The sequence below is a fragment of the Schistocerca americana genome, chromosome X, assembly GCF_021461395.2.
Source record: "Schistocerca americana isolate TAMUIC-IGC-003095 chromosome X, iqSchAmer2.1, whole genome shotgun sequence".
Taxonomy (NCBI): Eukaryota; Metazoa; Arthropoda; class Insecta; order Orthoptera; family Acrididae; genus Schistocerca; species Schistocerca americana.
In genome coordinates, this window is record NC_060130.1 from 898593629 (window position 1) to 898611517 (window position 17889).

A 17889-nucleotide genomic window follows, 5' to 3' on the forward strand; every position below is an offset into this window, starting at 1 on the left:
CGGTGCTGTTACTAGGCATCAGTAGAAAGTCCTTTATACCCCGCCACTAGTGAGGCGTTACCAACAAAGCGGCCACTCAAAGTTCGCGCAGCGAAAATAAATGTTGGGTTTTGGTTTGTGGTTGCAGATGTGGAGACGGCAACGCGGGAGCCGCTGGTTAAGAGTTTCCCCACGTTCCTGCCGGCTCCGCCGCTGCCAGACCTCCCCCCCATGCCGCCGGCAGCCGAGGCGACGCCACCCCCTCCCCCTCCCCCACCATCCACCTTTCCCCTCCCCGCCACTCCTCGCCCGGCCACTGCCGCAGGCGTTACAACGAGCACTACTAACTTCAGATCCACTATCTCGACAACCACTTCAGCGTCACTCTACTCGTACAGGCCACGCCAAACAACTAGTGTTACTTACCCGGGAAATCGGACATCAACGGTAACCCCTACTTTCAATGTCAGCAAACTTCGTACAGTGATCACAGAGAGACCACCTATCGTTGCAACTACGGAGAGAAACGTATCGAAACTTACCAGTTCTAGCGTGGGAACAAAGTACAGGTCCGTCGTTCCCGTATTCACTAAGCATATGGGTACTACCCGAAATCCAAGTCCCAGTGCCAATACGTCAGCTTCCTTCAATAGGACGACGCGTCCTACAACTAAACCCACTTCAGCTCGTGTCTCCGCTTTAACTACACCCACGGTTACTACAGCTAAGAGTCCTCCAACTGTTCCGATAACGCGAAGGACAGTGACTTCAACGACCATCACCACTCGTCGCCCAAGCACTTCAACTTCTGTATATGTGACCACCTCGAAACAGCCCGTAACGAAAGTGGATTATAAGAAAAAGTTGGTGACTAATACAACTGTAATCCCTGTTTTGCCCTCAAAAGTTACGACACCATCTACAACCTCGTCAACTCGTTCCAAAGTACAAAGGTTCTCAATTATTTTCAAAACAGCACCCACTCCTACGACCACGTCCACTCGTTTCCTTCCTACCACTGTTGTGAAGACCACTCTCCTTCCTTTAACAACTATTGGATCTACTAAACCAGCATCGCCCTCTTTCCAGCGAGTTGTAAAACCAAGATGGTCATCAAATAGAATTCAAGGTAATATATAATTAAAATGTCATATTTTGTCATTGTTTTCTGTAACACTTTACTGGGCTAGAAGATCTGCTAACATGCTGCAAACTCGAGTGCCCTATATTTGGCTGGTTACGACTCGCCTGCCAAAAGGAGGGACATGTGAATAACCGAGGACGACATCATGGGCTGCACAAATCCAACGCCTCTCTCTCTCTCTCTCTCTCTCTCTCTCTCTCTCTCTCTCTCTCTCTCTCTCTCTCTCTCTGTCTGTAACACAAAAGCAACACTTCCAAGAACACTTACGTGACACAGACAGTCGGCCGCAGTGGCCGAGCGGTTCTAGGCGCTTCAGTATGGAACCGCGCGACCGCAGGTTCGAATCCTGCCTCCGGCATGGATGTGTGTGATGTCCTTAGGTTCGTTAGGTTTAAGTAGTTCTAAGTTCTAGGGGACTGATGACCTCAGAAGTTAAGTCCCACAGTGCTCAGATCCATTTGAACCATTTGTGACACAGATAACTCCGCACAGCAAGTGGAAAATATTTTAATACTTGAGTAGAATCACAGGAAAAGATAAGACTCATTTCGAAATAGAAGCCTTATTTTCCCTGTCAGTAATAGGAGAGTCAGCAGGAAACTGTCTTTATAAAAGAATCATCCTAGAAACATTATGTATTTACTGCTCTAACTTTTCACTTTTTCGTTTGCTTGTAAGGGAGGACAATTTATAGTTACTTTTGTTCAAGAGTAGATCAATGCCTCATTCTGGATTTCACTGGGTGTGCTTACCATTAGGAATGGATAAGTAAGATACAATGCAGATGTGGAAATATTTAATTTTAGTGTGTACTGCGACTAACATCGTGGGTGGGTCTCATAAATTAGTCTTCCAGTAAATCACATCGTTTCTTTGTTTGTGTACTTGCCTGCTTACATGCTGTTTTAGCTAACAAGTATTTTCTGCAGTGACAACCCTAGTCATTTTAGTTATACGATTTCGATCTCTTAGGCCTGGCTTGTAAAGTCAACTGTTATTTCATTATGCTATTTGTAATTATTTAGTCATGTAAATAGAATTGGAGTACTTACTTTGGATTCGATAATCATGTTAAGGCACTACTTTGACGGATATATGTGTATGTGGAAAATAAAATTGCAATATTTCATGTAAACATTGCACTTTTTGCGCTGGAGACATCTTTGTGGAAAGAACGCTGCGACACTTGACAAGCATCATAGACGTGCCAAATAATTAACCTGAGGTACTCTTATGTCTTAAACCAAGCGTGGTAATCTGAAAGAATTACGAATGACGTAAATCTTAATGTTGTTCATGAGTGCTATCGACAAGGGACGTCCACTGATTCCACACTTTTAGATTTCCAGATGGCTTTTGACACCGCTCCTCACAAGCGACTTATATTGCATGCCTATGGAGTTCTATGACTGAATTAATGATTTCCAGTCAGGAGGGTCATAGCTCGTAATAATTTGCAGGAAGTCATCAAATAAAACGGAAGTGGCGTCTGGTGTTCTCCAAGAAAGTGCTGTAGGCCCTCTGCTGTTCCTGAGCTACATAAACAGTTTAGGAGACAATCTAAGCAGACCTCTTCGATTTTTTGCAGATGATGCTGTAATTTACCGCCTTGTAAAGTCATAAGATGTTCAAAACGAACTGGAGAATAATTTAAAGAAGATATCTGTATGGCGTAAAAAGTGGCAATTTCCTCTAGATAATGAAAAGTATGAAGTAATCCACATGAGTACCAAAAGGAATCCGCTACATTTTGGTTACACGATAAATCACACAAATATAAAGGCTGAAAACTCAAGTACTTGGAGATTACAATTACGAATAACTTCAATTGGAACTATCACATAGATAATGTTGCGGGGTACGCAAACCAAAGACTGCGAATTATTAGCATTACACTCACAAAATGTAACAGGTCTACCGAAGATACTGCTTACACTACGCTTGCCCGCCCTCTTCTGCAGTATTGCTGTGCAGTGTGGGATCCGCATCAGATAGTATTGACGGAGAACATCGGAAAGTTCAAAGAAGGACAGCTCGTTTTGTATTACAGTGAAATAAGGGATGCAGGTATGCTACAAGCACTGGAGTGGCAATTATTAAAACAAAGGCAGTTTTTCACTGCGGCAGGCCCTTCTCATGAAATTTCAATCACTAACTTTCTCCTCAGAGTGTTCAAATGGCTCTGAGCACTATGGGACTTAACATCTGTGGTCATCAGTCCCCTAGAAATTAGAACTACTTAAACCTAACTAACCTAAGGACATCACACACATCCATGCCCGTGGCAGGATTCGAACCTGCGACCGTAGCAGTCGCGCGTCCTCAGAGTGTGAAAATATTTTATTGGCGCCCACCTACATTGAAAGAAATGATCATCATAATAAAATATATCAGAGGCCGCGCGGAAAGGTTTAAGTGTTCATTTTTCCAGCGCGCTTTTCGGAGGTGGAACGGTAGAGAAGTAGCTTGAAGGTGGTACGACGGACCCTCTGCCAGGTACTTAACTGTGAAATACTAAGTAATCATTTAGAAATAGATGGTGATGACAAGCTTACATGAATAGTTGAATTTTTTTCTCATTTTTAGGGTTTTGCGGAATAGTATTTAATTCCAGCAATACCAACGCACTTTTCCATAAGGCGTATAGGCGTATTACTAAGGGGGAGGGGGGAGGTACTTAATGCGCTATACAATAAAAATTAAAGAAACAAATTTTGTTAATTGTCGTTAACTTCTAGTAATAAACCCTTTTTAAATAGGTACTGAAGTATACTAGGGTCCAGAACCGGAAAATATCTTTTAGCACAATTTTCGCAATATGAACACATTTTCCGTAAAGTGTTGACTGGGAGAAGTTTATGATGATCACGAAAAAGCTTTTAAAAGGTACAGATTTCGTTATTTGTCATTGAATTTTCTTCACAACGCAATTTTTAAAGAAATATAGCTGTGTAAGACGGGTCCTGAACTTGAAAATAAGAGTATGACATACGTTGCAAAAAGTCAGTCACTACAAATACTTAAATTTTTGATTTATGTTTTATTGAAAAATTCCAAACAGTTACAGAATGTGATATAATAATCATTAAAAACAATAAATATTATATTAAAAATCTTAAAATATTAAGTACATGACTATATTACAATATTGTTAACTGCTGGGCATAAAGTACCCGTCTGCTTTGGTATTGTGAGGGTTAAAGTAAAAATCATTTTTTACAACTGGTTGCTATTAATACATTAATTACATTACATAAGGGAATGGTGGTTTTGAATTATTTATGGAGAGTATTTTACATACTGGCCAAAGCATTACCGCAGTGGTAACACCGTTTCTCGTCAGATTACCGAAGATAAGTGCTATCAGGCTTGTCTAGCACTTGGATGGGTGCAACTCCGGTCTGCCTAGCGCTGATGGCAAGCGGGGTGCACTCACTCAGCCCTTTTGAAGCAAATTGAGGGTCTACCTGATTGATTCGGTCATGAAAACTGACAACGTCCAGGAGAGCAGTGTACTGACCATTTGCCCCCCCCCCCCCCTTGCCTATTGGCTGAGGACGACACTTCGGTCAGTCGGTACCATTAGGATCATCCGAGACACTTATTTGGATGGAGTTTAGTTTAGTTTTTTTATGTTACATACTCATTCTCATATTACAGCCGTTGCTTTTTAACTACGTATGGAGAGTATGTTTTCATACTTGTTCTCATATTCTGTAAGAAGTTTACATGGCTGTTTAACAGGTCACATATGTTTAGGCATGAATATATCATTGCGATACTTACTTTAGAATTATAGTTTTTTTGTTTTTTTTTTCTTCTACTAATATGATGTTAACTTGGAACTTTTTTGCGCCATTGGTGCATTTTTGCGAACTTCAAAAGCTTATTGTGACATTTGCCAAGCGTCATAGGAGTGGTAAATAATTGATGCCCTGTTGTATCATACGCTCTGGCATACATATCGAACTTTGGACCCTTCACCAGTGCAGCCATGTGTTGACGAAGACAAGCAACAGGAGCTTAAAAACAGCAGTTCATTTAATTTCATGTTTTTGAAGTTTGTGAAACAGTACTTAACGTAAAATTCATCCATGACAGTTACATATTACTAATCTGATAATTATATTAGATCACTTATATAATGGTTTTTAACTCATACTCGTCCTAATATTCTATAGCGAATGATAAATAGCTACCAATTAAACTTACTGATATGACTGGTGAGCAAGTCCATAACCGATCTTTTAAAGTTCACGATAAGAACATACCAGGGTTGTCCAGAAAGTAATTTCCAATTGGTCGCAAAATGGAAACCACTGGGAAAATCCGGTAAAGCTTTGCACAGATGTGTTGCGCAATGTCTCTAGTATGCCTGTCGATCGTGTCGTGTCGCTCTTTTCAGGTTTTAGTGAACGTTGAGCATGTAAAGATGCGTAGGGAATAGTGTCTCCCACCAAGTATGAGGGTCCAGTTAGAGATTTCGCCTGTGTCATGCAGCCCACATAACACAACTGTCGAGCAGTTCCTTCTTAATGCCAATTCTCGGCCACACACTGTAGGGGCAATGAAGACGCTCCTGCAGCGTTTCCGATGAGAAGTGTTTGATCACCCACAATACAGTCCGTAATTGGCTCCCCCTGAGTCTCATCTCTGCTCACAAGAACCGCTGGCTATGAAGACAAAATTTTTCCACAGACAACGAGCTGCAGAGCAGTTCAGATAACTGGCCGAAAACACAGGCGGCTGCTTTCTATGATATTGGGAAGTTGATACAACACTACGAAAAAACTCGAAGCTGGAGTGGCGAGTATGTAGAGACGTAGGTGGAAGGTGTACCTAACTGTTGCAAATAAAACGTTTCTGATTTCACTGTGATTTCCATTTCGCTACCGTTCTGAACTTACTTTCTGGACAACCCTTGTACTTGATAATATTTTTGCCATTTTACTAAATTCATATACTTTTTTAAGTTTGTGATGTACTGTTTGATAAATAATTCATGTCATTCAGCTCTGATTCATGGACAGAAGAGGGAATTTGAACATTATGCTGTGTTTGTGTGTTGTTTTACATATATTTGTCTTTTTTATGCATCATTTGAATGCTACACTGAGATTTGCTGGAGGGCAAGGGGATTGGTGAGAGGAGGGAGTTGTGAATTAATGATGTCATCGAAAGGTCAGTGACCTAGAGGCATGATGGCAATGTGCACTAACACTTGAACTTTCAAGGTCACGTTTACGCCATCTTGGACTATGACATCAGTAGCGTTGCATACTTCATTACCACATTTAAGAGCAAAGTGGGCCAGAAGCCCCATAGTCTTACTACTTAACTATGGACCTACAACTTGTCAGTCAACCCCATGGATATGTTACATGCAAAGATGATGAATAAAATGCAATCCTTCTGGACAACCTTACGAGATCATCGACTACGACATTCAGACACACTGCATATGGCCCATTTCTTTAACATCTATGTTTTATCTAAGCTCAACCACGTTGCATTAAATACCCCATCCTAGTAAAAATAACGAAACAGATTCTGGCAGCCGCTTCGTATGTATTATGGTCATGTAATATCTTCAAACCACCCTAACGACAAACCACTCATTTTCGAACGCGGTTTGGGTTGTGCCATTATCTAGTACATTTCAGTATTACTTACGTCAGAACTATTTTCAATTTCTTGTCAGCTACTAGAAATTCTGTGGCAAAAATCTTGTTCAACCCTCTAGTCTATTCGATAGCCCGAACCTCCAAAACGTTCCGAGACTGTTTTTATTCCTGCAATATTAGTGACATCAGTGCAGTAACTACGGTGGAAATGTGTATTAACCACCCTAAACAAAAGACGCGCATTCGACCAGGCAGTTGCAAGAAGGCTGTGTTAAATAGTGGACGTGCGGCCGTAGTGTGCGAACATCGTTGTTTGACACATCGCAGTGGAGGAACAAACTAATCATTTCTAAATCAAGTGTTCAAGAAATTCTGTAGACTCTTTTGAAGAAGATAATATGCGTGCAAACTTCTTACCATACACCTTGACTCAAGAACAAAAACGATGACTATTGGTTGCCTGTCTCGACTGTACTGAAATGAGAAATTCTGACAATTCCGTTCTGGAAAACAATCATCATCGATGACGAGGCTTGGTGTAATCAATACGAACCTACCAAACATGTCAAATAGCAGAATGGATCTCTGAAGGTTCACCAAGTACAAAGAAGGTGCGAATGTTACACGCGAGTTGAACAAAATTCCAATGAAGGAAATTTCTGGCAGTTTCACATGGTTTTATGAAGTTGTGTGTGTTGCTCTCTAGTTGTGTGAGACTTAGTAGAGCATCTGAAGCATTAAAACCACCATTTTAACTTTTCTATTTTTTTTATAATTAATCCAGTCACGAAACTTTTTCCAGCTGACGGGGTATGTCTCGGCCAGTATTTGTACCTGAAACAGAACTCCCGCCACCTTATGTGCAATGATATTTCATTATGGCAAGTTACTTAGGGAGGGATCTTTCCACAGTTCCAAAACTTTTTTGTATCAACAAGCGCTGCAGCACTCATCGATACATACGCTTTACGAGAGCTACCGATCGACAAACTGGCGCATGGTTTTTGTCTGAATCTTCAACAAAAATTTATGGCAATAGATGCCATATCAACTTGGTCGGATATATTTTTTGGGCAGGTTCTAAGTGTAGAGAAGTGACACTACATGAATCCAACACCGGACCCTCTCTCCAGAAATTGCCAGTTACAGGATACGCTCGCGCACAGATTCATTTGTTGGGGCCAAAATGCAATTTCGTCATGGACAAGGAAGAAACTATATATATATATATAAGATGCCTGTTGCGTCGGGCATGTCCCGGTCCGGCACAGATTTTCAACTTTCACCATCGAATTATTTCAGTGCCTTCCTGCACAGTTTGGAAGGAAGAAATTGGCTTTAATCACCAGAACGAGCCCTACCGTCATAGACTTGAATCTCATTTTCCAGAAGGAATCTCACTTGGTCTGAAGATCCAAACACAAGTCTTATACACGATAGTAGCCTCATTTCAGTCACTATTCGATAACCACAGAGAGCCCAGACGTAAGAAAATTTCGGTATTATCTGCAACAGGAATATTTAATCATGCGAAAAACTCACTACGGAAAAAACGCTGAGTGGATACAAAAGTTTTTACTGTCAATCTTGGTTTGCATTGCCGAGGAATACAATTTAAAATTCGACAAGGACCGTCGACGCTTTTGGTGCACTAACACTCTTTACTGGACCAGAAAGAATATCCGAAGTCGGAAGTAGGGACATTATCTTCCGCTTCATGCATGAAGAAATTTGATTTCGATAATTAAAGATCAGAAAAGAAAAAGAACAGGGGAAAAAAAGGAAAAAAGCATTGAAGAATATAGCGCGAGAAGCTAGCCATAGACGGTATTTTTGGAGAGAGACAGGATGGGCTGTACGGTGAGGTGAGATGCACACACACACACACAACTCACAAACAAACCGACTCTGTGGTGAGTCCATTTCTATTCGCCGTAGAGTGCAGTCGTGCGCTGCGACCTTTATGACAAAGCTTCCATGTTTACAGTGAGCGCACTCACCGCTTCCTTTCGTGGCGTCTCTTCGTAATTGTAACTTCAGTACAAATGACTTTTTCGCGGAAAGCAGAGTTGAGGTTTAGCTTTGAAAGGAACAGTGTACTCTCATCTCAGTTCTGCGTTTGGAAATGGCTAATACGTGAAATAAAATTTAACTAGTTGACACGTGCGAATAATTCTGTTCTGATTAAGTCACCGATTGGTAATATAGTAATAGAGAAATAAGTAAAAGCATTTGTTAATAAAATATATTATGTTTTGATTACTGGTAACAAATCTTAGTCTCGTTGTACAAAAGTCATATCATTATGTATAATATGGTTAATTCTAAAACATATAAAAGCAGTATTGTCTTTGACAGATTAATTTTATTTTTTAGAACTTCTTTATTTTAGAAAACTTCTTTGAAAAGAACTTTAGCAGTTATAACATGATTATACTTCACTTTTTGGCTATATGAGTCTCAAGCGCAAACAAATATCGCTGAATATGTGAACTCTTGAAAAATCCATGCGAAAAAGCAGGTTCTGGTAGATACAGCTCTGCCCTTTGAAGCACATGACTTTATACTTTATTAATGGACATAGTGAAGGCTACATTCATTGGTAGTTGTAGCCCTATCATTTGGAAAGACATGGTTGGATCAGAAGGTGTGAGGTTAATGCTGGGTATGAGCACAGTTTTATCAGCGTCTGCAAATTTAACAGTGATCTACTCACCTAAATGAGTTACCACTAATCTTACACCATTAACTAATACAAAATTAGCGTTAAGATTTCAGATGAACATACTAATAACATTTTAAAACAACTTATCAGGTGATTATCAGGACGGACTTACTGACTTCAAAAATTCGACGGGGTTCAATTAAATGTTGTTTATTTTTTCAAGTTGGACGAAATCAAAACTGAGGTAAACCTTCGCCACTCGACGTAACAAATTAGTAATGGCATACGCATTAACTATTGTATAATAGTCATTTTTTGGACACAGAATTGTTGTTGAATAGAATTGCGAAGTGCAGTATTTCCTTCATTGATTTCTGTCGCGCTGAATATGATGGTAACGAAACAATAGTACTCACAATAGCAAAGTTTAGGAATTTTGATGCAGATTGAGGTATTGTGGTTAGGAGAAGTGTAACATGACGTTGCAAACACAATAAAAGTTAAATAAATCAAGTTATAAAAGTAAACGGTGTTAACCGTGATTATGAACGTTGATGTAATTCAGCATATTTGCGCATTACACAACGCTTGCTTTAAGGAATTTAAACAACTCCAACCGCTTTTGTGCATAATAGTAAAATTAGATTATCAACAGATGGCGCCTTTAGAATTCTTTACATCGACATGTACGACCGAAATCGTGTAACAGATTACGCTTGCGTATAGAATCCAAACAACTGTAACAACTGTTGTTAATGGTAGTTAAACAGATTGTCAATAGGTATCACCTTCTACATTGGCTTTTGAAAAATGTTTTCAAAATAAAGCTTTCAAACGAAAACAATAACTTTCAACTAATTGTGTATTTTTCGTCATTGGACGTGAATGAAATCTTGAAAATGATGTCTCAATCATTAATTTTGGTTAAGAAACTTAAGAGATATGGCGTACCAACAAAAAAACTTCGTTGAGAAATAATACATGGTGATGAACGCAAATTTTTGCTTTTCAAATGTACAGCGCTACAAAAAGCTTTCTTAAAGTGTATCAGTGCTGAAGTTCGTGAAAGTTTAGTACAAAATAAAAATGATACAGGTAAATTTCAGCGCGAAAGTGATTCTGTAATCACAGTCGCAGTTCGTTATGCTGGTTTAGGTTTACTATCTGTCAGAATTTTGCAATTTACCCTCTGAAGATCCATCTGATAAAATAAAAGGTAGCCTGAAGATTTACAGTGATCTACGATGTGAAGGAGGATACATGATCGGAGAATTGTTTGTATAGCAAACTAAATCGAATAAGGTATCTAGAGTAGATATGCAGAAGCATATCCCGTCCTAACTGTTTATTTGTGGCTGCAGAGCGAACGTAACATGAGAAAATCAGCTTAGGACTTCTTTATTGTGCAACGCAGCGGAGCATTTGAGGGATTCTTCTGAACGCAGGAGGACTGTATATCTTTCTAGTGACACGGGTTACCATCGGATAAGTACGTACGCAATCTACCCAAACAATCAAGTGGAACGAGTAAAAGAAACAAATAATGCAGTGGAAATAAGTCGCATTCCGGCAAGAAAAGTGACATAAGTCGAAAAACGGCAATTTTTATTTTCTCACTGAAAAATTCTGTAAAAAGCCCCATAGTTCACGGAAAATTTAATGTAATTTGCTGCTAACAATACTTACTTGAAATTTGAAACGAGTTTATAGTTTTTCAACACACGTTTTAAAGAATAAATTCTTCAAATCTACGTTTCTCAAGTACTGTATTTTTTTAAATGTGTCACTGTTCTCGCTTGGGTGCGAAATGAAGTGGAAACAGTGACCACATCATAGTCTTCTACATTCGAAAGAGGCAAACTTAATATGTTCCAACAGTGTGACAGAAACAGATGGAGTAGCATGAAACAAGCCGAAGAAAATCAGCAAGGAATCCATGAAGAGGACATGGCCTGTACCCTTGATCAAGAATCAGGCGAGTCGCCAGTAACTATGGAAGATGAGGAGAAAATTATGGGAACTATGAGTGTGGAACGTGGGTGTGGCTGTAAACCAGTACGAGGACTGTGAAATGAAGAATCTCCCTGCGGCTAGCGACGCACAAAACAACGTCGTGATACAACCGAAAAGGTTGGCCTCACCAGTCGCTACCAGGGGAAGACCCAGAAGCAGATACCGAATAGCGTGATCACAAAGTCAAGGAAAGAGTGTGAGAAAGGATACTGAAACGCCAGTTAGTAACAAAAAGAAACAATGTCGAAAACAAAGATCACGTAGACAGAGGCTATCAGGCAAATATAAGTTTTCTTTGTGGGCAACCACAGCTTAATCTGTGGCTAGTTAAAAACTTTTTTTAATTTTGTAGTAAAATCTAAGAAATTGTAGAGAACGTTTGTAGCTGCTAATCGTCGTTTATTGTCGAATCAAGGTACAACCGGTTTCGCGATAATGAATCGCATCTTCGGGTTAAACTTCGCTGGATTACGTTAACCGATTAAACCGATGCGATCTCCCAACGTCCTTTAAGGCATATATCCTGGCATTCTTGACACTGGTCCAAATTAAAGTGTGCATCAGTGATGACGCGTAATTATCTAAGATTATTGAGGGATCTTTCAACACATATTGCATTTGATGATGACGGGATATGTGCCTTACAGAACGCTGCCAGATCATATATGTTTAATGGCCTAATACAATCCAGCCAAATTTAACCTGAAGATGTAATTCACTATCGTGAAACCGGTTGTACCTTAACTCCACAATAAACGAGGATTGCCACCTTCACGCGGATTCTACAATTTTTTAGTAAATTTTACCACAGAAATGTTTTTAAACATTTTTATAATTATCAGTCGAAGTCGTGTATGCACAGGAGTGTGAGGACGTGGGATAGATGAGTGGCATTCAGAAATACGGATGCTGGACACATGTGCCTCCAGGCTCAACGGAAGATTTTTTAATTCTTCTTTCTAAATTTATCCCCAAACGCGCTAGAATTTAATGGAACAGACCCATACATTGTACAACAAATGTAAATGAACTGACGAGTGTATTAAAAATTTCATTATTCGCTGATTTTCTTTACTGCTATGCTGTTGACGCAGCACTCCTACAGTGCGTTTGTAGAGAGGAAACCCAGGAGACGGCCACGAATCTTACTTGAATATCGCGGGGACTATTATAGGATGACATATGCTAGTGAGAAAAGGAATTCCATTTTCGGAAACAGAACACTTGGATTCAGACATTGGAATATCCAGACTTCTTTATGATACTCTATCAGTGAATATACAGGGTGGTCCATTGATAGCGACCGGGCCAAATATCTCACGAAATAAGCATCAAACGAGAAAACTACAAAGGCCGAAACTCGTCTAGCTTGAAAGGGAAAACCAGATGGCGCTATGGTTGGCCCGCTAGATGGCGCTGCCATAGGTCAAACGGGTATCAACTGCGTTTTTTTTAAAAATAGGAACCCCCATTTTTAATTACATATCCGTGTAGTACTTGTTTTAGTTGGACCACTATTTTCGCTTTGTGATAGGTGGCGCTGTAATAGTCACAAACGTACAAGTACGTGGTATCACGTAACATTCGGTCAGTGCGGACGGTATTTGCTTCGTGATACATTACCCGTGTTAAAATGGAGCGTTTACCAATTGCGGAAAAGGTCGATATTGTGTTGATGTATGGCTATTGTGATCAAAATGCCCAACGGGCGTGTGCTATGTATGCTGCTCGGTATCCTGGACGACATCATCCAAGTGTCCTGACCGTTCTCCGGATAGTTACGTTATTTAAGGAAACAGGAAGTGTTCAGCCACATGTGAAACTTGAGCCACGACCTGCAACAAATGATGATGTCCCATTAGGTGTTTTAGCTGCTGTCGCGGCTAATTCGCACATCAGTAGCAGACAAATTTCGCGAGAATCGGGAATCTCAAAAACGTCAGTGTTGAGAATTCTACATCAACATCGATTGCACCGGTACCATATTTCTATGCACCAGGAATTGCATGGTGACGACTTAGAACGTCGTGTACAGTTCTGCCACTGAGCACAAGAGACATTACGGGACGATGACAGATTTTTTGCACGCCTTCTATTTAGTGACGAAGCGTCATTCACCAACAGCGGTAACGTAAACCAGCATAATATGCGCTATTGGGCAACGGAAAATCCACGATGGCTGCGACAAGTGGAACATCAGCGACTTTGACGGGTTAATGTATGGTGCAGCGTTATTGGAGGAAGGATAATTGGCCCCCATTTTATCGATGGCAATCTAAATGGTGCAATGTATGCTGATTTCCTACGTAACGTTCTACCGATGTTACTACAAGATGTTTCACTGCACGACAGAATGGCGATGTACTTCTAACATGATGGATGTCCGGCACATAGCTCGCGTGCGGTTGAAGCGGTATTGAGTAGCATATTTCATGACAGGTGGATTGGTCGCCGAAGCACCATTCCATGGCCCGCACGATCACCGGATCTGACGTCCCCGGACTTCTTTCTGTGGGGAAAGTTGAAGGATATTTGCTATCGTGATCCACCGACAACGCCTTACAACATGCGTCAGCGCATTATCAATGCCTGTGCGAACATTACGGAAGGCGAACTACTCACTGTTGAGAGGAATGTCGTTACACGTATTGCCAAATGCATTGAGGTTGACGGATATCATTTTGAGCATTTATTGCATTAATGTGGTATTTACAGATAATCACGCGGTAACAGCATGCGTTCTCAGACACGATAAGTTTACAAAGGTACATGTATCACATTGGAACAACCGAAATAAAATGTTCAAACGTACCTACGTTCTGTATTTTAATTTAGAAAACCTACCTGTTACCAACTGTTCGTCTAAAATTGTGAGTCATATGGTTGTGACTATTACAAAGCGAAAAAAGTGGTCCAACTAAAACATTCATATTTCTTTACGTACTACACGAATATGTAATAAAAAATAGGGGTTCACATTTTTAAAAAAACGCAGTTGATATCCATTTGAGCTATGGCAGCGCCATCTAGCGGGCCAACGACAGCGTCATCTGGTTTCCCCTTTCAAGCTAGACAAGTTTCGTTCTTTGTAGTTTTTTCGTTTGATGCTTATTTCGTGAGATATTTGGCCCGGTCACGATCAATGGACCACCCTGTATCCCCCATTCTGTGTCAGGTACTAAAACAGAGAGAACAAAATTTTTCAAGACAGGAGTAGTATACTTGTAGCAGAAGAACCCACAGCAAATTATCTTAGGCAATGATTTCAGCTGCACATTAAATGTTATTCGTCAAAATCCGAACTTCAACATCTCGGCAAAAATAAAGACACTCACTGACACTAGCTTCCATGATATGCAGAAACCAACAAATGAATCAGTACCAACTGTTGTGGCGTAGCAAGACAGCCACGCCACGGAAGTAGCCGAAAGACACGCGTTTAGTTCACGCAGGCAAGAGATAGGTCTGTAACAGGATACGTAATGAATGCTATAAAGAAAAGTACGTAGCTTCTGGAATACTTAACTTTAATCCATCCTTGGTACATCGCTATTGACGATATAAGTGAGACTCCATAGGTACATGCAATGTTACTAATGGCGCCTTGCTAGGTCGTAGCCATTGACTTAGCTGAAGGCTATTCTATCTGCTCGGCAAAGGAGCGAGGCTTCGCCAGTGTAGTCGCTAGCAAAGTCGTCCGTACAACTGGGGCGAGTGCTAGTCAGTCTCTCGAGACCTGCCTTGTGGTGGCGCTCGGTCTGCGATCACACAGTGGCGACACGCGGGTCCGACATGTACTAATGGACCGCGGCCGATTTAAAGCTACCACCTAGCAAGTGTGGTGTCTGGCGGTGACACCACACCAACTTTCACGGACATAGGGAGTACATCAACGAGCAGGTTGGGTAGAATATACAGTGAGGTGACAAAAGTCATGGGATACCTCTTACTATCGTGTCGGACCTTCTTCTGCCCGGTGTAGTGCAGCAACTCAAAGTGGCATGGATTCGATACGTCATTGAAAGTCCCCTCCAGAAATATTGAGCCATGCTGCCTCTATAGCCGTCCATAATTGCGGAAGTGTTGTTGGTGCAGGATATTGTGTACTAATTAACCTCTCTATTAAATGTTCGATGGGATTCACGTAGGGCAACATGGGTGGCCAAACCATTCTCTCGAACTGTCCAGAACGTTACTCAAACCATTCGCGAACAACTGTGGCGCAGTGACATGGCGCATTGTCATCCATTAAAAATTTCGTCGTTGTTTGGGAACATGACGCCCATGATTGCCTGCAAATCATCTCCAAGTAGCAGAACATCCAGGGAACCCGGCCCAATCCACGTAAACACACCCCACACCATTATGGAGCTACCACCAGCTTGCACAGTGCAGTGTTGACAACTTGGCTCCATGGCTTCGTGGTGTCTGCACCACCCTCGAACTCTGTCATCAACTCTTACCAGCTGGAATCGGGACCCAGTCGTCTAGGGTCCAACTGACATGGTCACGAGCCCATAACAGGGGCTGCAGGCGATGTCGTGCTCGTGCTCTTGGCAAAGGCATTCGCATGGGCCATAGCCCATTAACGCCAATATTCCCCGTACTGTCCTAACGGATACGTTCGTAATACGTCCTCCACCATTGATTTCTACGGTTATTGAAACAGTGTTGCTTGTCTGTTAGCAGTGACAACTCACGAAGACGCCATTTCTCTCAGTCGTTAAGTGCAGGTGGTCGACCACTGCGTTGGCCGTGGTGAAAGGTGATGTCTAAATTTTTTTTATTCTCGGCACACTGTGGATTGCAGAATATTGAATTTCTCGAACAATTTCCGAAATGGAATGTCCCTTGCATCTAGTTTCAACTAGTAATCCCAGTTCATAGTCTTAATTCCCGTCGTGCTGCCACAATCACGTTGGAAACCTTTTCACGTAAATCACCTGAGTACAAATGACAGCTCCACCAATGCCCTGCCCTTTTATGCCTTGTGGACGCGATACCACCGCCATCTCTATACGTGCATATCGCTATTCCATGACTTTTGTAACCTCAGTGTATATAACAGGGCCGATAAAAACAAAAATAACTCCTCCTGCTTCCTCTGATCATTGCTGTCACGTGATATGTATCAAATGCAACCACAGCAAATCAAACTTGTGAGAGGAATATGGAAGCTGAATGTCAATATACTCTTGCACAGAGAATTAGAGTACGTATTTCATGGCATATGGCGGACCTGTAAGAAGCAAGTGCAGAAATATCCTATAGCGTGGGACCGCTGGGTAAAACGAAGATCAGGATTGGGAAGTTTTTAATACACATTTCAAACTACAAAAGCAGGGAACAAGAAGAAATCTTACATTTCTACTGTTCATGTATCCGTCAATTATATAGCATACGTACAGACCTGGTATATGATAGTGTGTTAATAAGGTTAAGGCTAAAATTTTACGTATCAAATCGCGATAGCTGAATGATCTGAAAGTAAGAGCCAAAGTAATCAACGAAGACGAACAAGAATAAACATCCTTGCAACGTTTCTCTAAGATACAAAAAACGGAATCAACAGATAGTTAAAGACATATAAACGGAGGAAGACACTGTGGTGAGAAATCAGAAATGCTTGATAAATACTTCCAAAATCTCTGTGGAGATTGTTACCGATCACATGACTTTTTATGGCAGGTGACGAATAAGCTCTATGCAGAAAATAAATCGGTCACCGTGCAAGCCTTTCATGGAGGAAGAAATTCTTGAATAAATAAGACAAGCAGTGGAAATAGGTCAACAGGCTCACATAAATACCCGCCGAATTTTATATGAAATTTTTGGAGACGATAAACGATGTCATGAACTGTATTTGGACATACAATGATATTCCACTAGATTTTAAAGAGGGGCTAGTAGTGCTCATTCCAAAAAAGACGAAGACGAAACATCTATGCAATTCCAAGCTCATATCCCTTTGAGCTCTGTTTATAAGATATTAAATAGAGCTTGAATTTTCTCATTTTAAGAAGACTGAAGGAGCGATCTGTTGTACGTGCTAAAAAGTTTCAATAGTCAAGGACGTATAAACATTTCTTTATTTAAAACAACCGGTTTCGACAGACTTCGCTGTCATCTTCAGGTGTTAAAATTTTTTTTCGTATAAAATGTGCTCATATTACGTTGAACATCATGCCAAGTTGCCATGTGGATAAAAAACATTACATTAAAAAGTCAGTCATAACTAAAATAGTAAAAGTATAAATAAATATATATTCATAAATATACACTCCTGGAAATGGAAAAAAGAACACATTGACACCGGTGTGTCAGACCCACCATACTTGCTCCGGACACTGCGAGAGGGCTGTACAAGCAATGATCACACGCACGGCACAGCGGACACACCAGGAACCGCGGTGTTGGCCGTCGAATGGCGCTAGCTGCGCAGCATTTGTGCACCGCCGCCGTCA

General features: G+C 40.9%; 1 protein-coding gene across 2 annotated transcripts in view; it reads left to right on the plus strand.

The window, feature by feature from the left end:
* The window catches only part of LOC124555132 (MAM and LDL-receptor class A domain-containing protein 1-like), a 1074113-nt gene that overhangs the window by 926332 nt on the left and 129892 nt on the right, over positions 1-17889 (plus strand). Inside the window, exon 8 of one of the 2 annotated variants that reach the window (XM_047128944.1) lies at positions 128-1108. The exons of the other annotated variant lie outside the window; for it this stretch is intronic. Coding sequence (XP_046984900.1) covers positions 128-1108 — 981 coding nt within the window. The remainder of the gene's footprint in view (positions 1-127; positions 1109-17889) is intronic. 2 annotated transcript variants of the gene reach the window in all.